Source organism: Halictus rubicundus, chromosome 17, assembly GCF_050948215.1.
Source record: "Halictus rubicundus isolate RS-2024b chromosome 17, iyHalRubi1_principal, whole genome shotgun sequence".
NCBI lineage: Eukaryota > Metazoa > Arthropoda > Insecta > Hymenoptera > Halictidae > Halictus > Halictus rubicundus.
In genome coordinates, this window is record NC_135165.1 from 758451 (window position 1) to 784244 (window position 25794).

The 25794-nt window shown below is 49.2% G+C and overlaps 1 protein-coding gene across 3 annotated transcripts in view; it reads left to right on the plus strand.

Annotated features, from left to right (window-relative positions):
- LOC143362444 (glycine receptor subunit alpha-2-like) overlaps window positions 1-25794 on the plus strand; it is a 307384-nt gene that overhangs the window by 110668 nt on the left and 170922 nt on the right. For all 3 annotated transcript variants that reach the window (XM_076802622.1, XM_076802621.1, XM_076802623.1), the window contains exons 2-4: window positions 1138-1260; window positions 18725-18895; window positions 22947-23091. In XM_076802622.1, the coding sequence (XP_076658737.1) occupies window positions 1138-1260; window positions 18725-18895; window positions 22947-23091 (439 nt within the window). The remainder of the gene's footprint in view (window positions 1-1137; window positions 1261-18724; window positions 18896-22946; window positions 23092-25794) is intronic.

Here is a 25794-nt window from a genome sequence, read left to right on the forward strand (position 1 = left end):
GAACGCGAGTTCTCGTGACTGGAGCAACCCTGCCGGCGTTATTGCCGTTTATAAATAATAGAAAACGCTTTGTCGAGGGGATGCTAAATTGCGAAACGCTTGTCTTCCCTCTCTTTCTCTTATCCCGCCCCGTTTCCTTTCCATTTTATCCCGCTCTTTTTCCGGCGACCGTTCCTCCCCGATACTTCCTCTTCCTCTTTCCCTCGTCAGAGCAACTTTCCTACTGAAATTATCGTTGCTGCGCGATTCCGAACTATTAATGACCTCTGCCCCCACTCCTCCACACCATTATTGCTACTCCCGGGAAGTTCGCGAGAGTTTTGCACTTTTACGGAGTTGTTGAAAAAGAGAGCGGTATCAAATATAAACTGTAGGTCAGTTCGCATAGGCAGTGTATTTTTTTTTAGTGATCCCCCTCTCTTGCGATTCTTAACTAATTGATTTCAGTTAATCTCTACACGTAGGAAAATACTCGCGCCGAAATCGGTAATCAATGATGAAGCGAAAGAGTGTACAGGTTTAAACGCATTGCGTGAAGCTCACTTGTTGCACTCGGATTTGCATTTTCAGTGATTGAAAATAAATTATTCCCACGTTCGTCTGTGAAATTGTCTTAAATAAACTTTCCGCGATTCGCAATGTGCGAGGCCAAGCGACTCGCAAGTTGAGATTTATCATAGCGAACACGTTTTTGCAATCTTCTCACCGTAAATAAATTTGCCCGCTGGTACAAAGTTAAAAATTAAGAGAGAGTATTAAAATTGATTTAAATGCATCGCAAGTGCATAAAGCTCTGCCAGCTACTTGTTGCACTGTGGTTTGCATTTTCAGGGACTGTTACCTACCACATACATGAATTATTGTTATTCGTCTCTCGTATCGTCTTGCGTAAAATTGCCGCGCTCATGTTTTACGCAGACGTCTCTGCGAAATAAAGATCTACAAGCTCATTTTCGAATACTAAGCAAATTTGCTGCCGGCACAAAGTTAATCTTTACGCGGAGACAAATATTGGCGTGAAATTAGTAAATTAAGGGTGGAACAAAAATCTCAGTGTTCGTGCGCGCAGTCTCTGTTTCCAATAAAACTGTTGCGCGCTCGTGTTTTACGTCTAACGTTCGATGTGTCTGGTTTCAGGATCCGACATCAAAGAGCCGGCCTCCATACTGAACTGCCTTTATGCTCGCCAATTGTGCTTCGAGGATACATCCTGCAGCGCCATTCTAGAAGTTATACCGATGGTCTGCGGTCCGGAAATAGGTGAGCAATGAAATCTCCCGATATTCAATCCTTTTTATCGAAACCAATTGGGGTGCCAGAGAAAACATGATCGCCTCAGGGTCTCTCCGACGTCGTTCTAAAACACACGATCAAAAATCGTCAAACACGATTAGCGATAACGTGTCGCCGTTTTATGAGAATATTTAAATCGAATTCATTCGGATCGTTGTTGTATAGTACCAGCTAAAGTGCATTTAAAATCGCGAGGATCGTAGGGTATGTCAATGCGGCTGGCGAGCATGCTAACGATAAAATCGTCGATTCGCATCGCGAAACCGATCCCCGGCACTCTAAAATCGCGCTCGGAATTCCACACGGTCGGTTCGAGTGCAGTTCGAACCGGGGCTCGGTTTCAGCGAAAAAATTCGCCCGACGCGACGGTCGGTCCACTCTCCCCCGTTCTTGTTTTAAATAATTGCTCTCGAGGGCGCGATTGGTTCGGGGCAATGGCTCCCGGAGCCGAAGAGCGTCCGCGTTTTCCTTACCCTAGACGTAACTAGAAGCGGAGAAACGGGGCCGACCAGAGACACGGTCGACGACCTCGTTCTTTTCGCACTTCTTCCCTCCCCTCTTTCTCGGCCAGACACGTTTCTCGCCCCCTCTTTTTCTCCACTTTTTACACTTTTTTCGCTCCCTCTCTCTCTGTCCCCCGTTTTCTCAACTCGTGCCGATGGAAATCGCGTTATACACCGTGGCGCGCAGATTGTGAATAATTCGGTGTCTCGTCGACGATAAACCTGTCACTCTGTCCGACTTGTCTCCCGTTTCACTACTTCTTCGCACTGATTTTCTCTCTTTCTCGCTGTTCCCCGTTGCCACCCTTTCCGAATATTGGGCGTAGAAGTAAATTGTTTGACATTATCGTCTCGGAGTTTTATTCTCCCAGGAGGGAATAAAGAATCCCACGGAACTACCGAAAATTCTCGTGCACCGTGCGTCGCGTAGCGTCGTTTCTTTTCCGCTCGGATTTCGGGTTCCTCGAGGCCGAGACCACCGAAAAATTCGCGGTCTCGGGTTCCCGTTCTTTTGTGTTTAGTTTAATTGGTCGGGTCTCCGTTTACGGGCCGAGGACTCTCATTCGATCTAATTGGAGCTTAATTTCTCTCGAGCGCGGCGAGAGCCCGCGAAACACCGTCCAAACACGATTATTCAAGTTATAACGCGAGCGGTCCGCGAGACCACCGCGAAAAAAACCACCGGCGGATAAAGCAGCACTTGATTGGGGGGCGGATATAAAATTCAGAAAGTTTCAAATTCAATCGTGTCGCCGGGACCTCGATCTAATTACATCTCGACGGCGATACTCGCTCCGCGCTCGAGAAAGAGAGAGAGAGAGAGAGAATCTGTGCAATTTTGCCCGGCGGTAGCGAATCCGGAATATTCGCAGAATATTAGTATCGGATTACTTAAAACTCGCCAGGAGATCGCCTATGGATCACATCGATCCTCGATACCGTATCGGTATCGGGAACCGATCCGCAACGTCAAGAAACATCGTTGCAGCCGATAACAATAACCTGCCGTCCGAAAGAATTAGCTTGGCGAATCTGTTTGCTCGCGGACTGATTAGGTTATCTAAAAAGCGTGAAAAAATTCAGACCTCTCCGTCAAAAATCGTGTCAATCTGTGGGAGCACTTTTCTCCAAGGACAGCCCTTGTTTAAAGAAGCACAGCTCGTACAATTTTCAATATTTTGGCTCGAAAAAAATATGTTAGACAGCTCGGATGATACCAAAATATCTCCCGAAAAAATCAATCCGAGACGATCTTTCGACATTTGTGAAAAAATATCCGAAACAAGGCCGAAACGGAAAAGCTATCTCTGGATCAGGATATCGCTTTAAGTTCGGCTGTTCCGTGGAATCGTCGAATCGTCGGGTCGCACGGTTCACCGGCATTTCCATGGAGGTTTCCGAGGCGTTTAGCTAATTTTTCCGCGCCCCGAAATCCCCGGTAATTATTGTAAATTGCGCCGAAATTACAACCTCCCCGGTCAGAATATTGCAACGTTTACATTAGCCGGGCGCGTTGCCCGTTCACTCGTTCGCCAGCAGTTGGCCCCCGTTCGTTCGTTCGTTCGTTCGTTCGTTCATTCGTTCGACGGATTCGCCGATGGACATTCAACGAGCTCATAATCATCCGTCCATAAACAGTCCGCCTGCCGGAACACGAATCGAGATATCGATCCGAGCGAGAGGCATCCGGCTCACGAGAGAAATTTCGGCTGTTTCGAGAGCACCGGGCGCAGCTCGGCCGGAAATTGCCGATACACTCTACGGGCTTCCGGCCGTGCCCCGAGAAACTTTGACCCTCTAAAACTACACCCCTAAAAAAAACCCGGCATTTTTAACCCTCTAATGCGCCTCCATCCATTGGCAATTTTTACTCGCAATAAAACACCAAAGCAATCTTCTTCGCTGTCAGAAAAATTACCTTCTACAAGATTTTTATGGTCTTCAATTGATAATGGACAAAGCAACGTAAAACAGCGAATCCACCAGCGTGGCAGAGAGCGTTCTAAAAATTTCGAGTTTCTCGCGTGGCGGGAAACACGGGAAGGTCGACGCGTCTCAGGTAAATGGGATTAATTCGTATTTAATTTACCGAGCAAACGAAGCCGGGCGCAGGAGGTTTGATACCGGGAGGCGTGCGAGAGGGAACATGTGTCGACGCGACGACTGAATTATCGCGGGCAACCTCGTTCCGTTGATAACGCTGCTAATAAAAAAATAGTGCGCTCTTCCCACGCGGTCTCACGGCCCGTCGCGCAATCTGCTCGCGCGATTCTCATAACGAAACGCAATCGTGCCCGCGCAAGTACGTACGTGTACGTGCTCTCGTGTCTCCCTCTCTGTGCACGTGTTTCCACGTCTGTGTGCGTGGGGTTTTTTTCGCAAAAATTGATATACAGCTTCGAGGAAAAAATTGAACGATTCCCGGTGACCGAAACGCTGCCGTTTTTTTCCCATCCGGATTTATTACCCGCCGATGACCCTGTGCTGCGAACGAGTGGAATAGATGGAAAAATAGCCAGACAGAGAGAGGAGAGGAGAGACGGCTCTGTCTGCCATTTCCCGGTAATCCGCGCCTGTTAGAGACGCGGTTGATATTGTAAATAAAACATCAGGAGAACGGCATACATAATATGCCGGGAGAAATGACGCGCCAGCCGAACGGTTTATTTTTCGGACCGCTGCGCTGCTTCGCTGCGTATTAATTACCGCGATTTCTCGCCGTTCGCTCGCGCTCCAAGCGAATGGAAGGGGACCAGTTGCCCGGAAACGCTTCGCCGACGAATTAACAATTCGCCGTTCAGCTGACGCACTCGGAAAAGTGTCGAAAACCCTGCGAGAGCCAGTTGGATTCTTCTTCCTTCCCCCGTTCCTCGTTTCCCGCGATCATATTTTCCATTCAAATCAGCCGACTACCTTTTTCGCGCCGGCTTCTGGTTCCGGTTTTCACCTTTTTTCCCGGGTAACCTTTCGACGGATCCCAGCGAGTGTCTCGCAGTTTGGAAAACGATTTGCGAGCTCTCTGAACAAAGTAAAAATTGTTTGCCTCGACTACGACGAACAGCGGTCGAATAGAAATTGCATTGTTTCATTGCATTCTTTTGATCCGTCTCCTGCTTTCAATTAAATTTTTCATCCTACTCATTTCTACCATAAAATCCGCACTCTATGTATGCATACTTTTATCCGAAAACTTCCTACTTCTTAATTTTCGTATAATTTCGCACTGTACGGCAACGGTTTTCAATTTTAATTCCCGGCGAACTGCAATAATTTCCCAGGTGGTAATTACCGGATACCCGCCGCGTAATAAAGCGGGAATTAAGTGTTGAACACATCGCGGACGATTCGATCGTACCCGGAGGATCGTTGGCCGATTATAAATTTAGTATTGACCGGCGCCGGTGTAATAGGTCACACTTTTGCTATCGGACGATCGCGTTACAGCTCGCGGCGATAGCAACCGCGCGTTTACAGGGAGAGAGAAAGAGAGCGGGTTAATAACAGGGTTTCCCAGAGAAATATCCCGATCCGGTTACGGATCGTAGATCGGGCGAATCGGGCCGCGCGTGATTCCAGGGATTTAGAGGCGGTAAGGATCGATCGGGTAATAGTGTTGCGGGGGCGCAGGAGAAAGCGGTATCGAAGTACCTGGGACCGTATCGACATGGTCGCGTAAATTCTTCAACCAGGTGGATTCTGGGGGTCTGATAATTTCCTGAATACTCGTGGGAAATTCCTGTGAAAGGAATCTTGCGCTGACTTCCTGTTTTATGCAACCTACGCCGCTGCACGCGTCACCCTCACCGACGGTTTCGGTGCTTTGACCCTCGTCGTACGGTCCTGGGTCTGTTCTGATCCGTAGACGGTGCTTCGTCGTATTAACGCGTTCGTTAAGGAGTCCACAATCATGCTAGATCGCTAGATCGTGCGAGAAAAATTCCGGGGATTTTTGAGGGTGTTTCGAGGGTTGCATCGACTCCGACACCGGAGAAAATTGAATCGACCGATTCCCGTATCGGGTCAACGGATAAAGGAGACGACACCGGAAGCGACCGATACGACCGGTTTTGCAGATCGTTAGCGTCCCGCAGCATCCCCCGCCGGTGTCTGCGTAATCTTATCCGCGATCCTTATTTCGCGCTCTAGTACCCCATACGATGAATATTGTCGGCCATAGCGGACCTCCATTTCGTCTGAGCGTCTTATCGATGGGAACGACCCACGGCGGAAAATCTCGCGAGATACCGCCTTGTTATTCCGTAAACTGCTCTCCGTTGTTTATCTTACACTTAACGCTAATCCGGGGCCGATAATCTCCGGCCGTCGATCGGGCGTTCGCACGCTATCGCTCCTCGCATGATTGTCACGTAACGATCGCTTAACCGCCAGCGCTCCTTCGTTGTTCCGACGGACTGTTCGACGCCTTCGAGAAACCATTTTACAAATTGTTTCAATATTTCCGAAGACAAAGCATTTGTTTTTACAAGATGAACCGGGAATTTACCGATGCGGAGATTGTAGATCACCACTAAATAAATAATTTGGAAAGTCAGAATTCGCTGGACGGTAATGACTCGACGCCGATCAATGTCACGCGATAATTCCCGCGCGCAACGGAACGCTCAAACTCGAATTTCTGTTTACGCGACAATTTAGACAGAATTGTCTTGTCAATATTGTGACGCTCCATTTCGGTCCCGCTAATACACGCTTGACACGACAGATGGTCTTGTCCAGCCCGGTCGGCTCTTTCTCTTCTCGCGTCAACGAAACAGAGTGACCCAATTGTTTCGTCGCAGGCTTCCGAAACCGATATGTAATTGACGAACGAGTCCGTTCCGGCGTCGATAGTCGAGAAAAACTTCAACTCGCCGCTGCGTGTCGGATTTCGAGGCACGATCAGAGCAACGACCGTTTAAATTTGTTTCGAGCCGGCTCGTAAAAATAAGAAGCAGGTAGAGTGTTGTCTGGAAGGTCCCAGCGAGGTATTCAGGCGGGCTCGACGCCGTCCATGCTCGGGGATGGTCGTTATTTATGGGCATAAGTAGTGCCCCGACCCCAAAGTGCCACCGAAGCCTTTTAATAAGGGAGTCTTCCCGTGGCATATCCTCCGGCCGACACGTTATTACTTCGGATACCTGCATACTTGGAGCGCCATAGTCCTCCCCCACACCCTTTTCTAACCCCGTTCAGCGAGCGCAACCCTCTTCCCGCGACGATCGGAGCCACGGGAAACAGCGCGCGGTTCGAGAGACTCGCGGACCAGTTCGGAAAGAGTACGAAAGTGCACGAGGGTGTCCGTGCACACGGACCAAAGCGGCGACCCGTCCGAAGGCACGAACTTCCGAAACCCACTTGCAACTGCATCCGCAGTGCATCCTCTTTCCGCGAGCCGACCCGCTGCGCCGAGCCCGCGGCTGTCAAGCGCACAACCAACGCGAAACTTCGAGAAGGCACGCTCGCACGAAATTTCACTTCCCAAAGTCGAATGGAACACCCCGAAACACATCCACGCATCTGGCCACCGATTTTTCGCAAGATTTTTCCAACTGGACGACGCGATAATTATTATCGTGGTGCTCTAATTAATTTGAAATTGGTTGCTTAAAATGTAGACAGTTTTACGCTAAAACTGCTAAGCAGCGTGACCTAGATGCGGTACCTTATCGGGAACGAGCCGGCTACGTCAAACGTTTCCATTTTCGGCTACGGCTACGGCGACCGAGCGTTTTTGGACCGAGTAAACCAGAAATTACCTGTCGGCCGCGCGATAATGGAAGGGAAGACTCGATTTACTTTAAAATTCAAATGTCAAGTCGACCTTAAAGGACCCTTGTCCCGCGCAGCCGCTGAATCATACGTCGGAACAATGAATAACGCGAAAGGGAATATTAACCGGAGAAGGGTGGAAGTATTCGAATTCGCTTTGGAAACCCGCGATCGTTCGAAATCTGCAAGGCAGAAGAGGCTCCAAACGTTTATTTGGATTTATGAATCTCCTTCTCTCCCTCTCTTTCTCCCTTTCTCTCCCTCTCTCTATCCCCTTCCTTTCTTCCGCCAACCCCCTCCTCCCTCATCATCGTCCCCCGCAATCCCCTAACCGTTCTCCCGTTCTCTTTTTCGATTCTACGGTTCGGCGAGCAAGTAAAACTCACCCGTTAAAAGGGATAGCGCGGCGACGTTCAAATTAATTCTGATTTATCGCTGTATACTAATCCCGACGCTTCGCCGGGCTTATCTGTAGCGGCGCGAAAGGTACACACGCCCCGGCCATTACGATCGATTCTAGGGAATTTAGTGGCCGCGACTTACCTAGATTCCGAGCCACTGGTTCCTTTATTTCTTGAGCACCGTGCTCGAGCGATTTGTCTCTTGCTCGACTTGCTTTTTCTTTCCGGCGAGCAACTTTTGTTTCTACAATCCGGACGGTTTAAAAAGTTTCAACGTTGACGGATCGAGGTTTCTTTCCAGCGATAACGTTCAATTGTACGTTGCGATTTTGAACACCGAGCTGTACGAATAAAAGACCGACAAAAATTCGGACTCCTCCGTACAGCATCGATATTATTGTTCCCGATTATTTCCGTCACAATATTATGACTGTTACTGCGATACAGAGCAAAACATTGGTGGCTTGTTCTCCCAAATGTTTTCCTAATTCGGTATCAGTCGGCAAAACAATAAACACGTACGCTACGGGATGTATCGGTTTTCGGAAACTGGGTTTAGAAACCAGTTCGCTATATGTTATCGAAGAGTAATATTGTCGAATGAAATCCCTATATTTTCGAAACAGATTGCGAACTATAACAGAAATTAAGCGAAATTCCTTCCTTTCAATACCTTTAAGAACCTTCCGAGGTGTTCGCAACTTGATTTAACGAAATGAACAATTTCTTGAAAAATATACTTTATAACCAGCCGAATCGTATGTTTTTTATCTATTACGAGCTGTAACGTTCGTCGAGCTCGTTGTAGGTCAACGGCGCCGGCAAATAATATCCACTGCTCTCCATCCCGAACAAAAAGAAAGCGACGCAGTTTCAATTTTCGCGATCCACATGCAGCCGGCAGCGCTATGTTTTCCGTGCGACAGTCGTCACGGAACCAGCTGTGATTTTTGTGCGCGGGCCGGGCACGTTGGTGTGTTTAAATTTTGCACGCGTCGCGATTCTTATCGACCGGGCTCCGGGATCCGAATCGTGACACGGAATATTCGGTTCGCAACAATTTTATACACGGTATCGGAGCTGCGCGGAGAAAGGCTCGCGGAATGGTGTTTTCGATGGAGAAATTGAAAATAAAAAGAGAGCCCGGGTCGGGTCGCGTTGGGACGGGCCGAAAACCGTGGGGCGAGCTTTCAAAGGATCACCAGGATTATTTTGTTCCTGATGGATGAATTTCGCTCGCAGTCGCCGGCCAAGTAAATTCGTTTATACCCCCGGCCGGGGGTGTAATCGATGATTCCGGTCGGAGCTCAAACGATCAATCATCCGCTCGGCCAACTGTTGACCAAATGAAAGCGTTATTTCGAATGACACGGGGGAGAGTCCCGTGGTGCGGGCTCTCTCTCCCTCTCTCTCTCCCTCTCTCTCTCTCTCTCTCTCTCTAGGTTTAACCTTTAAACCGTCGACTGTCGAATATGGGACAGGAAACATAAACCTCGGCCCGCGCGGCGCTCGGCGCGTGTCTCCGATTTGCGCCGCGGTATTTACTCGAAACATAAATAACCCCGCCGATTCGGCGTCCCGTTAATTATGACAATCATTCGGACCCGGTGATTTGCACCGAGGCAATCGGCACATGCCGAGCCCGAGCCGACCCGCGCCGATCCCGACAAATTCGCCAAGCAGGATACAACGTTGACGACACTTTGACGGCACGTCAAAGACACTCTTTTCGTGTGACAGGACTTGGTCGGCGAGGCAAATACCAGTGCTTTCGGGAAACGCGTAGCTGGTTCATGGACCAGGGAATGTTACATAGTAACGGCTCTGAATCAGCGCAGGGACATTACTATGCCAGGTTTTATTCGCGACAACTCTAACATAGCTTAAAGCCTTCAACATAAAAATTTGAAGCTCCGTCTAACAAGAAACGATACGCCGATCCAAGAAACGCTTTCGTTCACCGGTTTGTGACCGAAGCGAAAAAGTAGGGGAAGTAGGGAGGGGTGGGGGCGACCGAGTTTCTTTTCGAAAGAATTTCTTTGATTACCAGACCGGGCCCCGTTACACACGTACCCGGCGTGCCTGGTTACTTTCGGTCTCGCGTTTCGCAACCAGAGCTTACGGTGTAATTTCCTCGAGGGCGCGACAGGGGGGAACGGCAATTGATAGCGGAAGAATTCCACGCGAATTTTCAATTTAGACAAGCCCGAGTTTTTTGCGCGGATTCCGTTTACTTCTCGCCCGGCGAGACGCGCCGACAAAGCTCCGAGGAACCGAGTGTCTTCGAATAGTTTGCCTCGAACTATCGCGGTAATCGACTGCCTCCATTCTTTGTTTGTCCCTCGTGTGCGAAATGTACATCTTCGATACAAAAATTGAAAAAAATTATTAAATAGAATATTACCATAGTCGCAGACGTCTCCTGTCTTTAATTCTGGATGACTAGCCTTTCCTCTCCAACTAGACAGTTCCCTCGAAAATGGTTTCCGAGTGCGGTTAGGTTCGCCGAGCGGTTGATATTCGCGGAGTTCGGAAGACGGAAAAACTGCAACACAGTGGGAAAGGGTTCGCCACTTAGGTGAGTTTCATGCTTTTCATTCGAGAAAGAGGTTACCGAGGGGGGAAAATGTTTGCGCCGCGGCTCCATTCACCGTTAAGTTGCTTCGAGAGAGGAGCAAACGGAGAGAGGAAGAGAGAGAGAGAGAGAGAGAGAGAGAGAGAGAGAGAGAGAGAAGAGAAAGTTGGAAAAAGTATTTGATAGCAGTTAGAGGATTGCGTGGGCGGATGAGAGAGGGTTGGGCGGTCGTTGTTCGATTCGCGCGGCGACGCCGTAGAAATTTACGCGTTCGATTACGCGCGCGATCGCACACGATTCCGCCGCGATATAATCGGTGAGCACGATTACATTTATTGGGTTTAGCGTGAGCCGTAGGGGCAATCAATTTGCTGCTTAAACGTTTATACGGTAAAATGATCCGGAATATACGAGCAACCGAGAGAGACCGGCCCTTCGTCCCTTGTTATGGCAACCGGCAGACAAACCACCCTTCCGTTAAACCCTCCGATCGCCATCATACCATCTCTCTCTCTCTCTCTCTCTCTCTCTCTCTCTCTCTCTCTCTCTCTTGATCGCTCTTTCTCTCTGTACAGGCCGTTCGTTCCGCCAGGGATATTCCGCCTCCGACGTCGGTTATTATGCGCACGAACGAAAATCACTTTGCCAACGAATGCCGTCGACGACGTCGTCGCGACGGTCGTCGCGTACGACGCTTGACGAAACTTGCCGCGCACGCGACCACGTGGAAATCGCATCTGCATCCCTTTTCGCGATTCAATTCGCCGAATCTGATACTGTTAGTGTCGTAGCTATTATTGCCGGCGCGTCTTTATTGCGCTCGGAACGCATCGGGACGCTGCAGATGCGCTATACGCTATTCCACGCGTGCGCTAGTACAGGTTTCATTTTTCTGTAAAATTTAACACGCTCGTGACCGGCATTCCATTCGGTTCCAGTGTTCGATTAAACGCAATGTACTCTCTTGTAAAACGTGAAAACAGTTATACCGTCACGAGAAAAGTACTCTCTCGTTCCTACTACTCTTTCATATATAACATAACCGAAAGGCAGCCGCTAAACAAGCCACTATATCGTGGACGCAGCGGCCGCAAGCACCCGAGCAACTACGCTCGGAGGAAACTCGTGAAGCGTTGAAAGGCCGCCGGACATTTTGCCTGTAGAACGGCGGTGCCCATTGATCGGCGAATTTATTATTTAGTTGATCGTAGCCAGAAGAAACGTTTATTTCGGCCCGAGCATTATACTCCGACGGAGTCGCGCGATTCGAGCCGCTCGCTGGTCCGGTTTCCGAGCGGAACGATTAAAAAGTTAGCCGAGCGCGAAAATATAAAAGCGACCTCGCCGCCAACGGAGGGGCGAGAGGGGGCTGAGAAAGCGGAGCGAGAGAAATGTTCGTAATGCTTCACGCCGATGAAACTTCGAAAGTTCGTTCTTTCTTCTGGATTTCATCTGGATCGGGTATCGCGAATCCCCCCGCTTAAAAGTAATGCCTCCCGTTCCAACCCCCGGAGAAATAATTAACCGTTTCATTTCGCGGAAGCTCCGGGGGGGGGGGGGATAGGCAGCATATTCTCTCTGCCCCTTCAAGATAAGCCCGAAAAGTTTCCCCTTAAAACGCGTTTCTTAATTACACCGTTCCCGATCGCTCTCGGACTCGAAGATTTTCTGCGAATCCGTTTATCGTCTTGCTTAACCCTTAACGGGGGAGAAATGCGACACTTAAATGGACAATACAGTGGCTTCCGAACTCCTCCGAGGGCAATCTCGAGAGCCGAGTTTCTTCTGTACCCGCGCTCGGAAATCCCCGGAATTCGAAAGAACGCGTCGCATTATCGAAACGGCACCCCCAAAGATGAATGTGGTGCGCTTAGAACGGCCACCGGGTGACAAATGCGCCGCACGGCAGCCGGTTTTTCTGAAATATAGTTTCTTCATAGATTGCGGTGGCTTTTCTGATTTATGTCAGCCCGGTTTTTACAAAAGCCGTAGGCCGGGCACAGATCCGAGTTCTTCGTCTTGAATTTTCTCGTCGATTGCAAAATAATGAATAAATTCGACCCGTCGAGAAGCGCGATAAGAAGCTGAAAATAATTCCCGCTCGGCGACGGGTTAATTAGAGGCAACGCGACATCGCGGGGGAGGAACCCGGAGTTTATAAACGATCCGGGGAAACAAACGGCGCGACGGAAAAAATGGGGGCGGAGGGTGGTAATAATTCGCGCGGGGTGGAAATTGCGTGGAGTAACGCGATCGCGAATCGAATCGAATCCGTTCGCCGCCATTAATAAGCGCGGAAAGTGCGGTCTCGCCGTTGGGAAAAAAGGACCGATAAGGTGGCGAAGAGGGCGCTCCCGGGATGGGGGAAGGGGGGTTAGCGCGGGGGTGAACAGGGGGTGGCAGAAGGATCCTATTGTTCGGAAATACAATGTACGTTGTTACGGCAAAGCGCCGCGCACAGTTCTCGAGCACAATGGCCCGGGAGGGAGGCAGATAGCCGTCGCGGAAGGGTGGTATCGCGAGAGAACGGGGTGAACGTGTGTCGGGGGTGAAACGGATAGGGAAAAAAGACAGCCCCCCAAGGGAGGGAAAGAAACCGAGAGGAAATATGCACGCTAGCGTCCCTCGGATTCGCCTAGGCCCCACCGGTCTACACATTTTTCCGCTTTCCTATCGTTTTTCGGCCTGTTCCTTTTTCTGCGTCGATGAATTATAACGACGCCGGATGCTGTCGCGATCGGCGCCCCACGGACCCACCGGTTCCTTCGGGAACAGCCTTCTCTCGATCCTGGATCGTTGACCTGGAAAAATCATTTTTAAGAAATTTGTATGTGAGAAAGCAACAAATTTTTTTTACGATTTTCAGAAATATTTTAACGGACGACAGTTACGAGAGCAATTCCTTGTGTCGGAGCTATATTATAAATATATTTTTAATTACCGCCGATGCTAACGTTTTCTTCGTTACAAATACGTAACGAACGTACATTTTTCTAGACAAATTCGGTACTGAAATAAAATTTCATTCCCTCTGGTAAGGAATTTCACGAAAGAACAACAAAATGGAATTCCGTTAAATTTTAACTAACTCTCTCTGTGTTATGCGGAGTCATATCGCGCGATATTCATTTCGTGAACATCCGAAAGTTCTACACGTCATAAATCCATAAATATCTGCAGCCCGGCAAAAGTCCGTGTTTTTGTAGAAATTTGAAGTACCGAAGATTGGAGGAAAATTTTATTTCCTCTTCTAATGGATGCGAATGGAAAATAAAATGAATTGGCTTGTTCGATTAACCGTGTGTTCAGTGGATCTGTATTTTGCAGAAATTCGAAGAGTCAAGGATTCGAGGGAAAAATTGTATTTTATTTAGCGATGGATTTTCCGAATGAAACAAAGTGAAATTGCGTTAAATTCTGACGACGTGGTTGCACGTATGACATCGAACAACCATTCTATCTGTTATAATTCCAACTAGCAGATATGCGCAACGCTAATTGCATTTTCTTTACGCGAAATGCTAAGTTTTGATCGTGTTGCGACCTTTCAGGAACCGTTTCCGTTCCGCAGACAACGTCCCGATTCTAATTTACGTCTTGTTTAGAGAAACACAACGGCGGCATTGTTCGTTCCCTCAATTTAATTCGTCGACATTATCGATCCTGCCGGGGACATATTTGTCAACCAGAGAATAAATACATCGCATAAATGTCTGAGCACGTTGCTTGCATATATTTCGGCGGGCAAACGTTATTTTCTGTCATCAAGTTGGCGGAAAATTAGCGGATTATTCTAGTATACTTGAGCTTTCTATTTTTACGTGTTCTAAGTTGATAAATTTGTAAAGTAAGTCCAAACACCTTAGTATCCTTACTGTATTTTCTTTTCAAGATTTTGTTTCGCCGACTTTTTGGACACAACGTAATCGAAAACCCGGTTTTTGCGCGCACCCCCGATACAATTGGATCGTTATCCCGGACAAAAACCGAGTCGTTTCCGGGCGAATCGAGGTTGTTAGTTGCGAAATAATGCGGCTGTCCTAATGAAACCTCCGCGGTGGATTCCTTGAAGCAGGATTCACCGGGGCGCTTATAAAAATTGTACAAAACGGCCCCGGGCTCTTGCAACAGCATCGTTCTTCACCGGACGAAAGAACATTCATTTAGCGAGACTAATGACGCACCGGTGGCCTGGAAGAAAACGTTTGATTGAATGATGAGACCGGAGAACCGGGACAGAGGGCAATTCGCTGCGGGAGGAATCCACCAATCGCCGTACACCACTGTCCCGGGGCTTTTCTCGAGCTTGACGATTGATAAATCGAGAAATTTTAAGACCTCGATTACGCGATCTTCGCTTTCAAGGGATTCCCCACTGAAAGGGATCCGTTAAAATTGGCAGGATAATTGTTGAATTTTTTAACTTTGTTATGGGAGGGTAGATCGTAGCAGGTAACATTTTTGAAACGGTTTTACCTGGAACACCGATCAACCCCTTTCGGAAGGGGCGCGCACGACGACTAGACCGCAATAGAAATTTGCCGGTGGGTGGCGGGCGCCGGTGGTCGGAAACTTTTATTCATCGGATCGGTGAAAGGGGTGAAATGGGTGCGCAACCGGGGGGTGGGGTGAGCTGTGAATACGGAGCGAGGCATCACTTGCGCGCTCCATGGAAACACGGCCGCGTGTTTCGGACAGTGGTCGCCGCGGCGGTCCGGCTCGCAGAATGCAGATGGCCACCGCACGATTGTACGGAACGTGTGTAGCACGTATCATCCCCCTGAATCCCCTCTCGCTCCACTCTCATCCCCTTTGCCAGGAGGTTTCTCCAGAGGTGGTCTCGCAGTCGTTCTCCCAAGTCGCTATCTACGGTTGGCCATGCGCACCCCATAGGCGCGGCCGGCAAACCGTTAAAACCGGTGTGTGTATGTGTGTGTGCAGTGTGCAACGGAGACGGACAGATATCGCACGGTATCAGCAGAGCTCCAGCTGCAACTGCAGCCTGCAGATCCTCGGTCTCGCGCAACACTGTGCATTGTGACGGAACGCCGAGTAAAGGACTACCCCCCCCCCTCCACCCCCACACCCTCCTCCAACGGCCGCCGATCGATTTAATCCGGCGAAATAACACGTCGCGTGTTTTACATCGCTCTTTCCCGATGTTTTTACTGACCCATTTACGCGGACCGGATCGCCGGTTAATCCGTTAATTACGTTGCTTTTATGAACGACGCGTCGCGCCGCCGCTGCGCCCGTAGAGGTCGGAATTAATATCCGGAAATTTGAGCTGCAGTCCGAAAGACTCGAGAGTCTTGAATCAGAAAAGTTTCCGAATACCGTCTACAGAATTATTACTCGGAAAAGCAAAACGCGGCTTGAACCACGAGAGAATAATCGAAAATTGGGAGAGAGCATTAATTAGGATCTTTACCGACGCAGACCTCGATCCAGGAAGGATCCAGAGGCGAAAACTTGGCTCGTCATTTTTCGATCCGACATTCGACGGCGACGACGACATCTGGATTCATTACTTATACGCCGCCGCAGCGGCACCCGGTTATTACGAAACTTACGGTGTCTTGGAATAGTAATTAAGCCGGCCTCTCCGTCCCATTCTTTCGCCGAACGACGTTGTACTAATTAATCTGCGTGCGGGGCACGGGAGAGGAGAGGAGAGGAGAGGCTAGCGAAAGGAAAGCGAAAAAGAGGAAAGTTGAAACCGTTTTAACGAGGAAATATTTTAACCCGCGAGGGGGGTGGCCGGAAGGGAGGATGGTCGCGCGCTGGCAATATCCGGGGGACCGGGTCGATTCTCGCTCCAAGGCTCGCGAGATCTTCTCATGCAAAAATCACAACTCCGGTCTTAATTGAAATGAATAAATTTCGTAACGCAAGATTATTACGGAGCAGCCCGAGAGCTTGCTTGCGCGCGCACCACGAGCCACGGAGAACGTCTTGTTGATCTTCGCGGAGAGAGAGAGATCCGTCAGGGAAATTAGCGGAATTAAGAGCGAGCGACGAGCTTAAAAGATTTCCCCGGCTAACTCGATATTTTCGTCGACGCTTTGACATTCAAGCCCGACAATTTACCGCCACTTTCGGCGGAATTGTGTCGGCTTGCAATCAACGCCGAGATGAACGTCGATAACGAGACGCAAGAATAACTCGGAGACGAGCCGCGATGAAAAGAAAACCGATTTGAGAAAAACGATCATTCCGGGTTAAGAAAAATTGAGCACATGCTCCGAGCATGACTTGACAGACGTGTCAACTTTCGCAGCGAAACGCTCGACCCGTTTCCTTAAAAAAAAAAAGAAGATTCCGGGAGATCGTCTCGGAATCAGAGCGTCAAACCGGGCGGGACTCCTTAAAGTATATATCGGTCCGTTTCGGTTTCCGGTGGATTTTCGGAAAAACCACTCGCGAGCCAATGGGAACCGTGTTAAGCGTCGCGGGTCTCGACGCGACCTAATTTCCAACGAGGCTCCCTCGACGAGGAAATAAGAGCGCCGGCACCGGCACCGGCACCGGGTCGAGAGAGGAACGAGCGAAAAAAGAAAACGATCGTACGAACGAGTTCGGGCTACAAAGCGAAAAGTAAAACATTCTCTGGCAGGCAGAAGTTAATGTTTAATTTAAGATAGAGCACCGACTCTTCGTTTGCCGTCCTTCTCGGCCGCCTCCCCGGGCAAGTTATACCCGCGGCTCTGCCTTTCTCGGATCGATTGGATTCTCGACCGGCTAACGTCCAACGAGTTTCGGGAGCCGTTCGGGCGAAATTAATTTTTTCTGCTCGAGGAGATCCTCCGAATCGACTCAGCCAACAATACCCCCGGCTCTGCCATTCTATATTTGCTTTGTTACCGTTGTTATTGGATGCCAGAAATCGATTCTCGGGACTGCTTATCGAATCTATCGCGAAATCGGTTCGAATTCACCCCCGTTTTCGGATCTCGATCGACCGACTTGACAAATTCCACCGTGATTCGTTCATAGAGTCGATTTGACACACTTTTCACTCGGTTCCGAGCAATTAGTATCGCTTGCAGATTGATTTATTATTTGCGAACGATGCTAATCTTATCCTCGAACCCGTACCTTGCCACGGTACTTCATTTCGGAAGCTTACGAATATTAATTGTTTTTCTCGTGGACATTTCTCTTGAAAGAAACGGTACCATTTGGCAATTAATTCGAGTGCCCCGTTAAGTTTTTCAAAGCGTAGAGCAAAGAGGACGAAGTTGAGGGGAAGAAAAATGATTAATAAATTCGCATCGACTGGCAAACGCAAACTGAACCTCGATACAACAAATTAAAAACGTATCGATCATTCACGGTCAGCCTGTAACAGGATCGGACGCACTGTGATGTAATTATACGGCAAGAGCGACGATTAAAATGTAACTGATCATTCAATCGCAAACTGCACGTGATAATTAGTTCGGTTACAATTGCGGGTCAGCACGGTTGCGGTCGACGATCGCAGAAATGGTCTCCTAATAGAGTTTACTCAAAACTGAGACAGGAAACAAAAAATAATCAGACCGCACCGATTCTCGGCGCAGCAACAATTCCACGTTTGCGTTAACATTCTGCGTTCTCCGCGAAAATGCTCGCGGTTGAAGGAACCACGGTCGTTGTCGCAGCAACAATTCCAGCTGGTCCAAGCGTTATCGTCGGTTTGCCAACCATAAGACTTGCCATTGCTCCCTGCGGTGTAAGGCGAGAGAGCTTTCCATTCTTGCGCGATAATCTCGTTGTCAGGCCTTCCGGCTCCCGTTGCGCCGAATTTCGCGATGGGATTTTGCGGTCTTCACAGGTAGGCATTACCCGACACCGCCCACTCGCCCCTCCCGGCAATTATTATACGCGTGGAATATAATCCTTTCGGGAGCCTGCCACCAGAAACAACTCGCACAAGTTCCACCGGGCGGATTAACTCCTCGACGAAAATTGAACCGCGGGAAAATCAAACTTTTACTTCGATTCCAATGTCGTTGATTTCTTTGAATTTTTGCGTGCAATAAGCGAAGAGTTTTAATTGTCCCGCGGCGAGGCGACGTCGGAGAGCGTGTTAGGCGGGTTTAACTCGCGAAATTCGTAGCCGGGAGTCCCGACAAGAAAGCCTATTTGTCATCGGCAACGGCCGACCCCGGTTAATAATAATTATTTCGCTGTTCCAGTGGCTTGTTCAACGGTGACAGTGACAAAGTGTCAGGCGGCCGTGCACAGTCTGCAGGCTTTCCCTTACTTCCGACCCACGTGCCTCTGCAAGGAGCCCCACGTAGATCCAGATTGCAACAGCTTCCGGGAATTCCTGTTCGACCATCCCTGCATCTACGTCTTGAAGAAGTGTAAGTTTCCCCGAACCAAGAAAATTCTTTTTACCCGTTCCTCGAGCAGTTTCGCCAAGCGGTTGCAACTTTCCACCGACTTTACGACGGGGCCCCTTCAACTTATCCGTCCTATACCACTCTCTCTCGGTACATCAAATTAGAATTTCCGTTCGCTTCTTTAAACAATATTCTACCCACGGAACCATCCGGGAAACGTTTACAAATAATGTTCAAAGTATATGCTGCCGCCGACTTGAATTTTCCTGATGTCACCCAGGGGCGGTGGCTCTCGAAAACTAGTCTTGAAGAATGATTTTTTTCCATGCTTAATGAGCGACCGAAAATTTTGAAAAAATATATGATTCGACGATGGAGTGTACACGTCAGATGCTTTTTGATTCGTTCCGTTATCTCGTGCGGTTCTCGAGAGACACGTTTATGAAGTCACGGGTGTCCACCACCGATATTTCACGTTCCGCAATTAGTCATGTTAGGCGATCGGTCGTCGGAAATTAGAGATTACAAATACCGTGGAGACTGGATCCGAGGAAAAACTGTGCCGGGCTGAATCTGGACGACAAGGGAAATCAATTAAGATCAATCCGGCAGGGGAAAAAGAGCGGGGCGAGGGATGGAAGGGAGATCGATCAGAACCACGCGTTAATCCTCTAACAGGCGTTTAATCGTCACGAGGGATTCCGTTCGGAACTTCTCTCGACGCTCTTTCGATCCGGGCCAGAAACGATCCTCGGGAACTTTTAACGAGTCGCGAACACGCGTTCCGCTCGCGACGTTTCCAATAATCCCGTCGTCGCCGGCGCTCGTCTCGTCTCGTCTCGTCTAGCAGCGTCGCGACGCTCGTTTCTTGTTTAACCTGAAGTTCCGCGCCGGCATTACACGAGAACCAGAAAAGCGGGCCTGAGGAGAAGCTTTCGCATCCGAAAGAGAACGACGAGCTTGCACACGCTTCTCGAGGATCCTCGAGAGCACAGCTCGATCCGGCTCGAGCTTTCACCGCGAAAATCGCGGAAATCGCTCGCGATATTTGCTCCCGGCATTCTTCGCGACTTCCACTCGCTCCAGACGAGAAGATTATCGTAATGCCTCTCGACCGTCATCGAACCGCCGCACACCGATAGTCTTTGTTACGCTCGAAATCGCGTTTCTCGGTTCCAGATCCACGCGATCCTCGTCCCATATTCGCCGCAGGAATTTTCACCATCGACGAGCAGATGTTCGCGATTTTTATTCCCCATTTTCGCTCGAGGGGCCTGTCCCTGTGGAAACGCTGGAAAATTGATCGATTTTCATCAATTTTTTTTCAAAGCGACGACAGCTTTTACGTTATCATTTAACGATATCAGTACAACGTATGAGTTTCATATTCCACCGCAAAAAAATTTTTAACAACCCCCGCCATAAACGTGTTAAAGATGCGAAAACCGCGCGGAAAAGTATCGAACAGCCCCGGAGAAGCCACGCAGCAGTTTTCCGCATTTCCCGGAGGCTTCCAATGAAAGGGGATGGTTTTTCATCAGATTTACCGCGCGCGTTCTCGAGAATAAGGCAGCGTTTAAATGATCGCGCAACAAATCGCACTCGCGAGCGGCGTGCGAAATACCGATTTGCCCGTCCTCGCGATCTTTTTCTGTCTGGTGCATCGCGTCGGGGCGCATCAAAGCGGTTCGCATAAGCTCCGAGAGGTTGCTTTCATCGGACCCTGGCCCTGACTGCGGGGGTGGCTATCTTTGCGCCTCTTTTCCACGGGGGCGAGGGTGGCTCGTGCCTTTGCCAGGCCTCCTTTCTTCCTTTTCTTCCCCTCTGCCCCACCGGTCCCCTTGGTTTTCCCTTTCCTTCGTTTCTTTCCACCATATTTTTTCTCTCTCTGTCTCTCTCTCTTTCTTTGTTCCTCCACAAGCCTTCTCTCCTCCCTCCCAGAAGCACGAGAGCGAATTTAATCTCATTAAGTGCCGAAGCTTCCCGGTTTTCGAAACGGGCGTGGCGGTGAGGTTTCATTATCCGCCGGTTTCCCCACCGTATGACCGGCTTTCAGCTTATACAGCCGGGATAAATGTAATTAAGCTTCTGGCCAAACTCTTCTAATTGCTCGACTCGTTACACCCAAATTATTAGACGCTGCATCGCCGCGCCGCGACCTCGGACCGGCTTCTCCCGCGAGATCTCTCTCGAGAGATCTCTCGCCAATTTAGGTGAGAAATTTTTTTATCTTCCCGCTCCACGGATGGAAACTTCTCTTTTTGATTAATTAACCCCGCGGTCCGGAATGCCGAGTCCCGGGGAAGACGAACGAGGCCTGTAATACTTAATGTGTACCTCGTTCGTTTCTTTCAGTCGTACGTTTGTCGTTCCACTTGACCCTTTGTGGACGAAATTTTTCTTCGCGGATGTCGTTTCGTCTTCGACCAAGACAAACAAATAATATAAAATTGTCCCCGGTGAAAATCACAAAACCAATCAAGCAAATGATCGAAAAAGAAAAATTAATTCGATAAAATTGCCACGGTAGAAATGACGGGACAGGTCCAAGGTCTCGCCACCCCAGCTTTCTCTATCCGTGACGTATCACCCTAATCGTCTCGGGGTTGGGTTTATCGGAGGGGGCAACGACCGTGGACGCAACAGAGGAAAATTTGATCGAGGTGCCACTCAGCCGGGCATTTCCTCTCGATGAAAAGACAAGGAAAAAAGAGTTGTGAGAGAGAGAGAGAGAGAGAGAGAGAGAGAGAGAGAGGGGAGGGGAAGGGGTTGGAGTCGCGGCCCTCGTCGAAGAAACAAAGGGATCGCGATATCTTTGACTGCGGCCCCTTATATAACCTCCGCGCCATTGCGGCTTCGCCTGCGATCCCCATTGTTCATTTTCCCGAGGGCTCGCTCGTCCGGGCCGTCGGGTCTTTTGAGCATTTCCGAACGATTCACGGATAATTCCCAATGCGCTTCTTTTCACCCACGTCCGCTGTTCCAGCCGTGATCCTTTTTTCCGGCTGCTCTCCCGCTCCCCTCTCTCCCTCTCCCCTCTCTCCCGGTTTCTTCGTCTCCGATGCTAAAAGAATGGCTTTCCTCTTGCCTGTCGATTCCGCGGGAGAAACTTCTTTTTTCCCCTTTATGCCGGCCCGTCCTCCTTTCCACCCCATTATCCTTACCTCATCGACGCTTTTGTTTATACATTTCCCGCCAACGATCCGCCCCCGATATCCCCCCCCCCCCCGCGGCTTTATTTACCAAAATAAACGGGCGACCTTTAATATTGTATAACTCGATTATCCCCGCCACGATCCATCCCCTCGATTAGTCAACGAATTAGACCGCCCCCGCTTAATTGTCCGATCGCTTTTTATCATCGGCGACCCCCGGATCCCTTTCAAATTATTCACATAATTCCTCGAGCCTAAAAATAAAATGCTCCGCGCCTTCGCGCACCACGCCTCTCTTTCGTTTTCATTGTCTCTTTGATAAGAGAACGCCATTATTATTTTCGCGGGGTTCGTTTTGCGGCGCCGGTGTCCTCTTATTGTTTTATCTCATTGGCTACCCTCTCGCGGACCCTGTCTCTTCTCAGGTGCGTTACTTTTTTTCCCCCGGGTTCTTTGCCTTTATGGCCGAACGGACCCAACAATTATTTCCGGCGAGACCAGCCGCCCCTCTCACGCGTTAATAATCAACGAATACTTTTTCCTCGAGACGGTCTATTGTCTCTCGTCGCGCGGAGAAAACCGCCGAGGAATGCTTATTGTCCACGGGAGATCCTATCCCCCCGGCCGCGAAAATTCTGCTGGATTTGAATGATAAGAGTCCTGAGCCCTTGCCAAGAGATCCTGGCTCGCGATCCTTGAGAACCGTCCGATTGCGAAAACCCTGGCGTGTTATCGTTTCCAATTTGAATATTGCTTGGTGGGCGAGAGCTTTTTTCGGATGCATCGATGCGCTTGTTGCCGGATCCGTGGAACGCGAGACAATTCTCGCGAGAGAATGTTTCCGGTACAGAGAGAAATTTTCGGTGCGAACAAACGTAAAACTGGAGTAAAAATCTCACTAACAAATTTCGTTGCAGATAAGGACCCGTACCCGACCGACAAGCTGCTCAGCTGCAGCCACGCGGTGACCGAGTGCCAGAAGGAAAACAAGTGCATCGACATATACGAGGACTTCAAGAACAACTGCAAAGTGCGGGAGGGCCAGTGCCGGATGGAGAGCCAGTGAGTGGAAACGTTCGCCCTACGATTAGCATACTTTATTCTAGACTTTGGCGATCGGCCGGGGTGTGCCCGTGATTTTCCTCAAAGGGACGAAGAAGACTCGGCGACGGATTCGCGAGTCAATATTTACGTGCCGCCCATTCTCGCAGAAAAATGTTTCCCCGGGGCTGCACTACCCGGGAAATTCACCGCGACGCGACGCGACGCGACGAGCCTATCCTCCGGTATCCTTTCATAATTCAGGTTAAAGGAAGCGCGGAGTGCTCCTTTTGAATGTCAATCAAAGAAGTAAATTTCTTTGCAGCGCGTTGAATCTCGTTCTTACGCTCGCGCACGGCCCCTCTGCCATTCAATGCTCCGCTTAAAAGAGAGCGAGCGAGCGAGAGAGAGAGAGAGAGAGAGAGAGAGAGAGAGAGAGAGGGAGTGAAAGAGAGTGACGACTTCTTCCTTTTTCACCCTTCTTTTTCAATGTCACTCGGGATACGCGAGCTCTTTCGTCGAGTTAATGCTGCCGCGCGCTGACGTTCCGTTTCTTTGTTCGGGAATCCGAATCGAGATGCTGCCCTCTCCACCATCACACGCCAATCGGATGCGAACGCGCGTTAGTGATTTATATTCTCGGTGTGCTAATTACGCAGAATCACTTCTATGGAAAAGCGCGACGAAATCGAACATCGCGCGTTCCTATCCCTGCAGACAGTTCGATGGGAGAGGAAGTTCCAGGATCGGCTGTCGGGACCGTCTGACGTAATTATAAAGTTGCCGGCGGTCCGACAGCGGTCGCGGCCTCGCGTTATCCTGATCGCGCAGGATTCTATATCCTATCCGCCGTATTGCTCGGGATCCCATTAAACCGAGATACAAGCCTGATATCGTAACTCCTCCGCGAGTTCGCGCCGAGGCGGGAGAAAAGTTTTTTAAGGCCTGACGGAAGTGCGTCACGTAATTCCAAAATCAATTTCGAAACTGTCCGCTCAGGCCCGATAAACAACGCGGCGCGGGAAAAATTGGATCATTCGAGCCACCCGTGTTGGCGCTCCGATTGATTAAACAAATTTATAAAAGCTTCGTTTCATTTCACCGAGAAAAGAAGAGTCGTACGGTTTCTGGAATTTTATTGTCCATTTATGAATGATCTGTGGGCATTTGTACATCTGCTCGAATCCTGAGCTGTTCCGTACCTGTTACCGGTCGGAATTGTGCCAATGTATTAATATTCCTCGAGTGAAAAGAATCACAATAAACGAAGCGACGTCGGCAAGCCCGAAAAGGCGCGGGGTAGTCACGTCCGGATCATAAAGCCAGCCCTTAACGCCGTTTTTCAAAGTGAACGTTATCCGTTTTAAGTTCGCCCGAGATAAAAGGAAATCTTTGCGTTAACAAAGCTGCCGAAGCTTTACGCTCCCCCGGGAATACTTTTATCTTTTCGCGCGCGTTTCCTCAAGATTTAGCACGCGCGCGGTTAAAGGTATTTCCGGTTGCTGCTTTTTTTTATCATACCTCTCACCCCCTCTCTCTCGCTCTCTAACCCGGTCGTAGCCGAAACCATTAACCGTGGAGCACGCGTCCCACGCACTTTTAATTACCGAAGCTTTCCTCGCGTGTCAAAAGTTTACGAGCCACGGTGGCCGCCATCTTCGCCCTCCGGAGTAATTGCCTCGTATTTTTCTCGTCATTTTTCGTCCCTTAACGTACGACCCGGCCCAGGTCGGCAACGCGCGATCATTGTCGTTTTCCCGCGACCGCCGAGAGTCGCCTAACCACCCCGTTGGACTCGGCCGAGATCCTGACCAAGACCCTAACCCTAACCCTAAAACGGGTTCGCGGAGAGAAAGTTAGTTAGGCTCGCCGAGTCTGCCTAATCCAGTTAACAACGGTACAATACGTAACTGTATTACGCGGAACGCCGTGCATTTCATAAATACCGCTCGTAATACAGGCATTAAGGGGATCCCGCGTTAATTAAAATCGTTTCTTGATTGCACGAAACTTACGGCAGCAACCCGTCTCTGTTCTCGCAATTATCTGCGGAAATCGACACGGGCACGTCGACTCTCAATATTTGTCGATTTTAATGAATACGGGGGGGATCCGCAATAAATGTATTCCGTCCATTCTACATTGTTTGTTGTTTCTTTGTTAATTACGCTCCGGGGAATGTGATTTTTCTGTTCGGTAATTAATGAAATGCGATTCCGTCCTGTTGATTGGCAGTATTCGCGAATAACATTGGCAGCGAATTTTGTAATAAGGTATACAATGTGTGGAATGATTCTTTTTTTTTATAAATACAAAAATAAATAATCTAAAAATAATATATATACATCTGGAGAAGTCTGTTTCATAATGAATCGGTGAAAGGCAAGCTTATTGATTTTCAATATTTGTGACTAATAATAATACCGACTGAATGCCTCGTGTCGAAGGTATTGAGTGAGTTCTACAGTGTTTGCAATTGTTTCTCTGTTAAGTAAGCTTTGGAGAGCGTGTTTTCACTCTTGCTAATTAATGGAAAGCGATACAAGCCCGTCGACGTCCATAATTTGCAAACAATACCGAAAGCGATTGTTTCAATAATATATGCGGGATCGTTCTGTTCTGACAGGTTTCTGAAATTTCGGATTCCCACCAAACAAGTTACACTTAACATTTGCGGCAGTTACAGGAGAATTAAATTACATAAAAAAAAATCCAGTCCGCCGA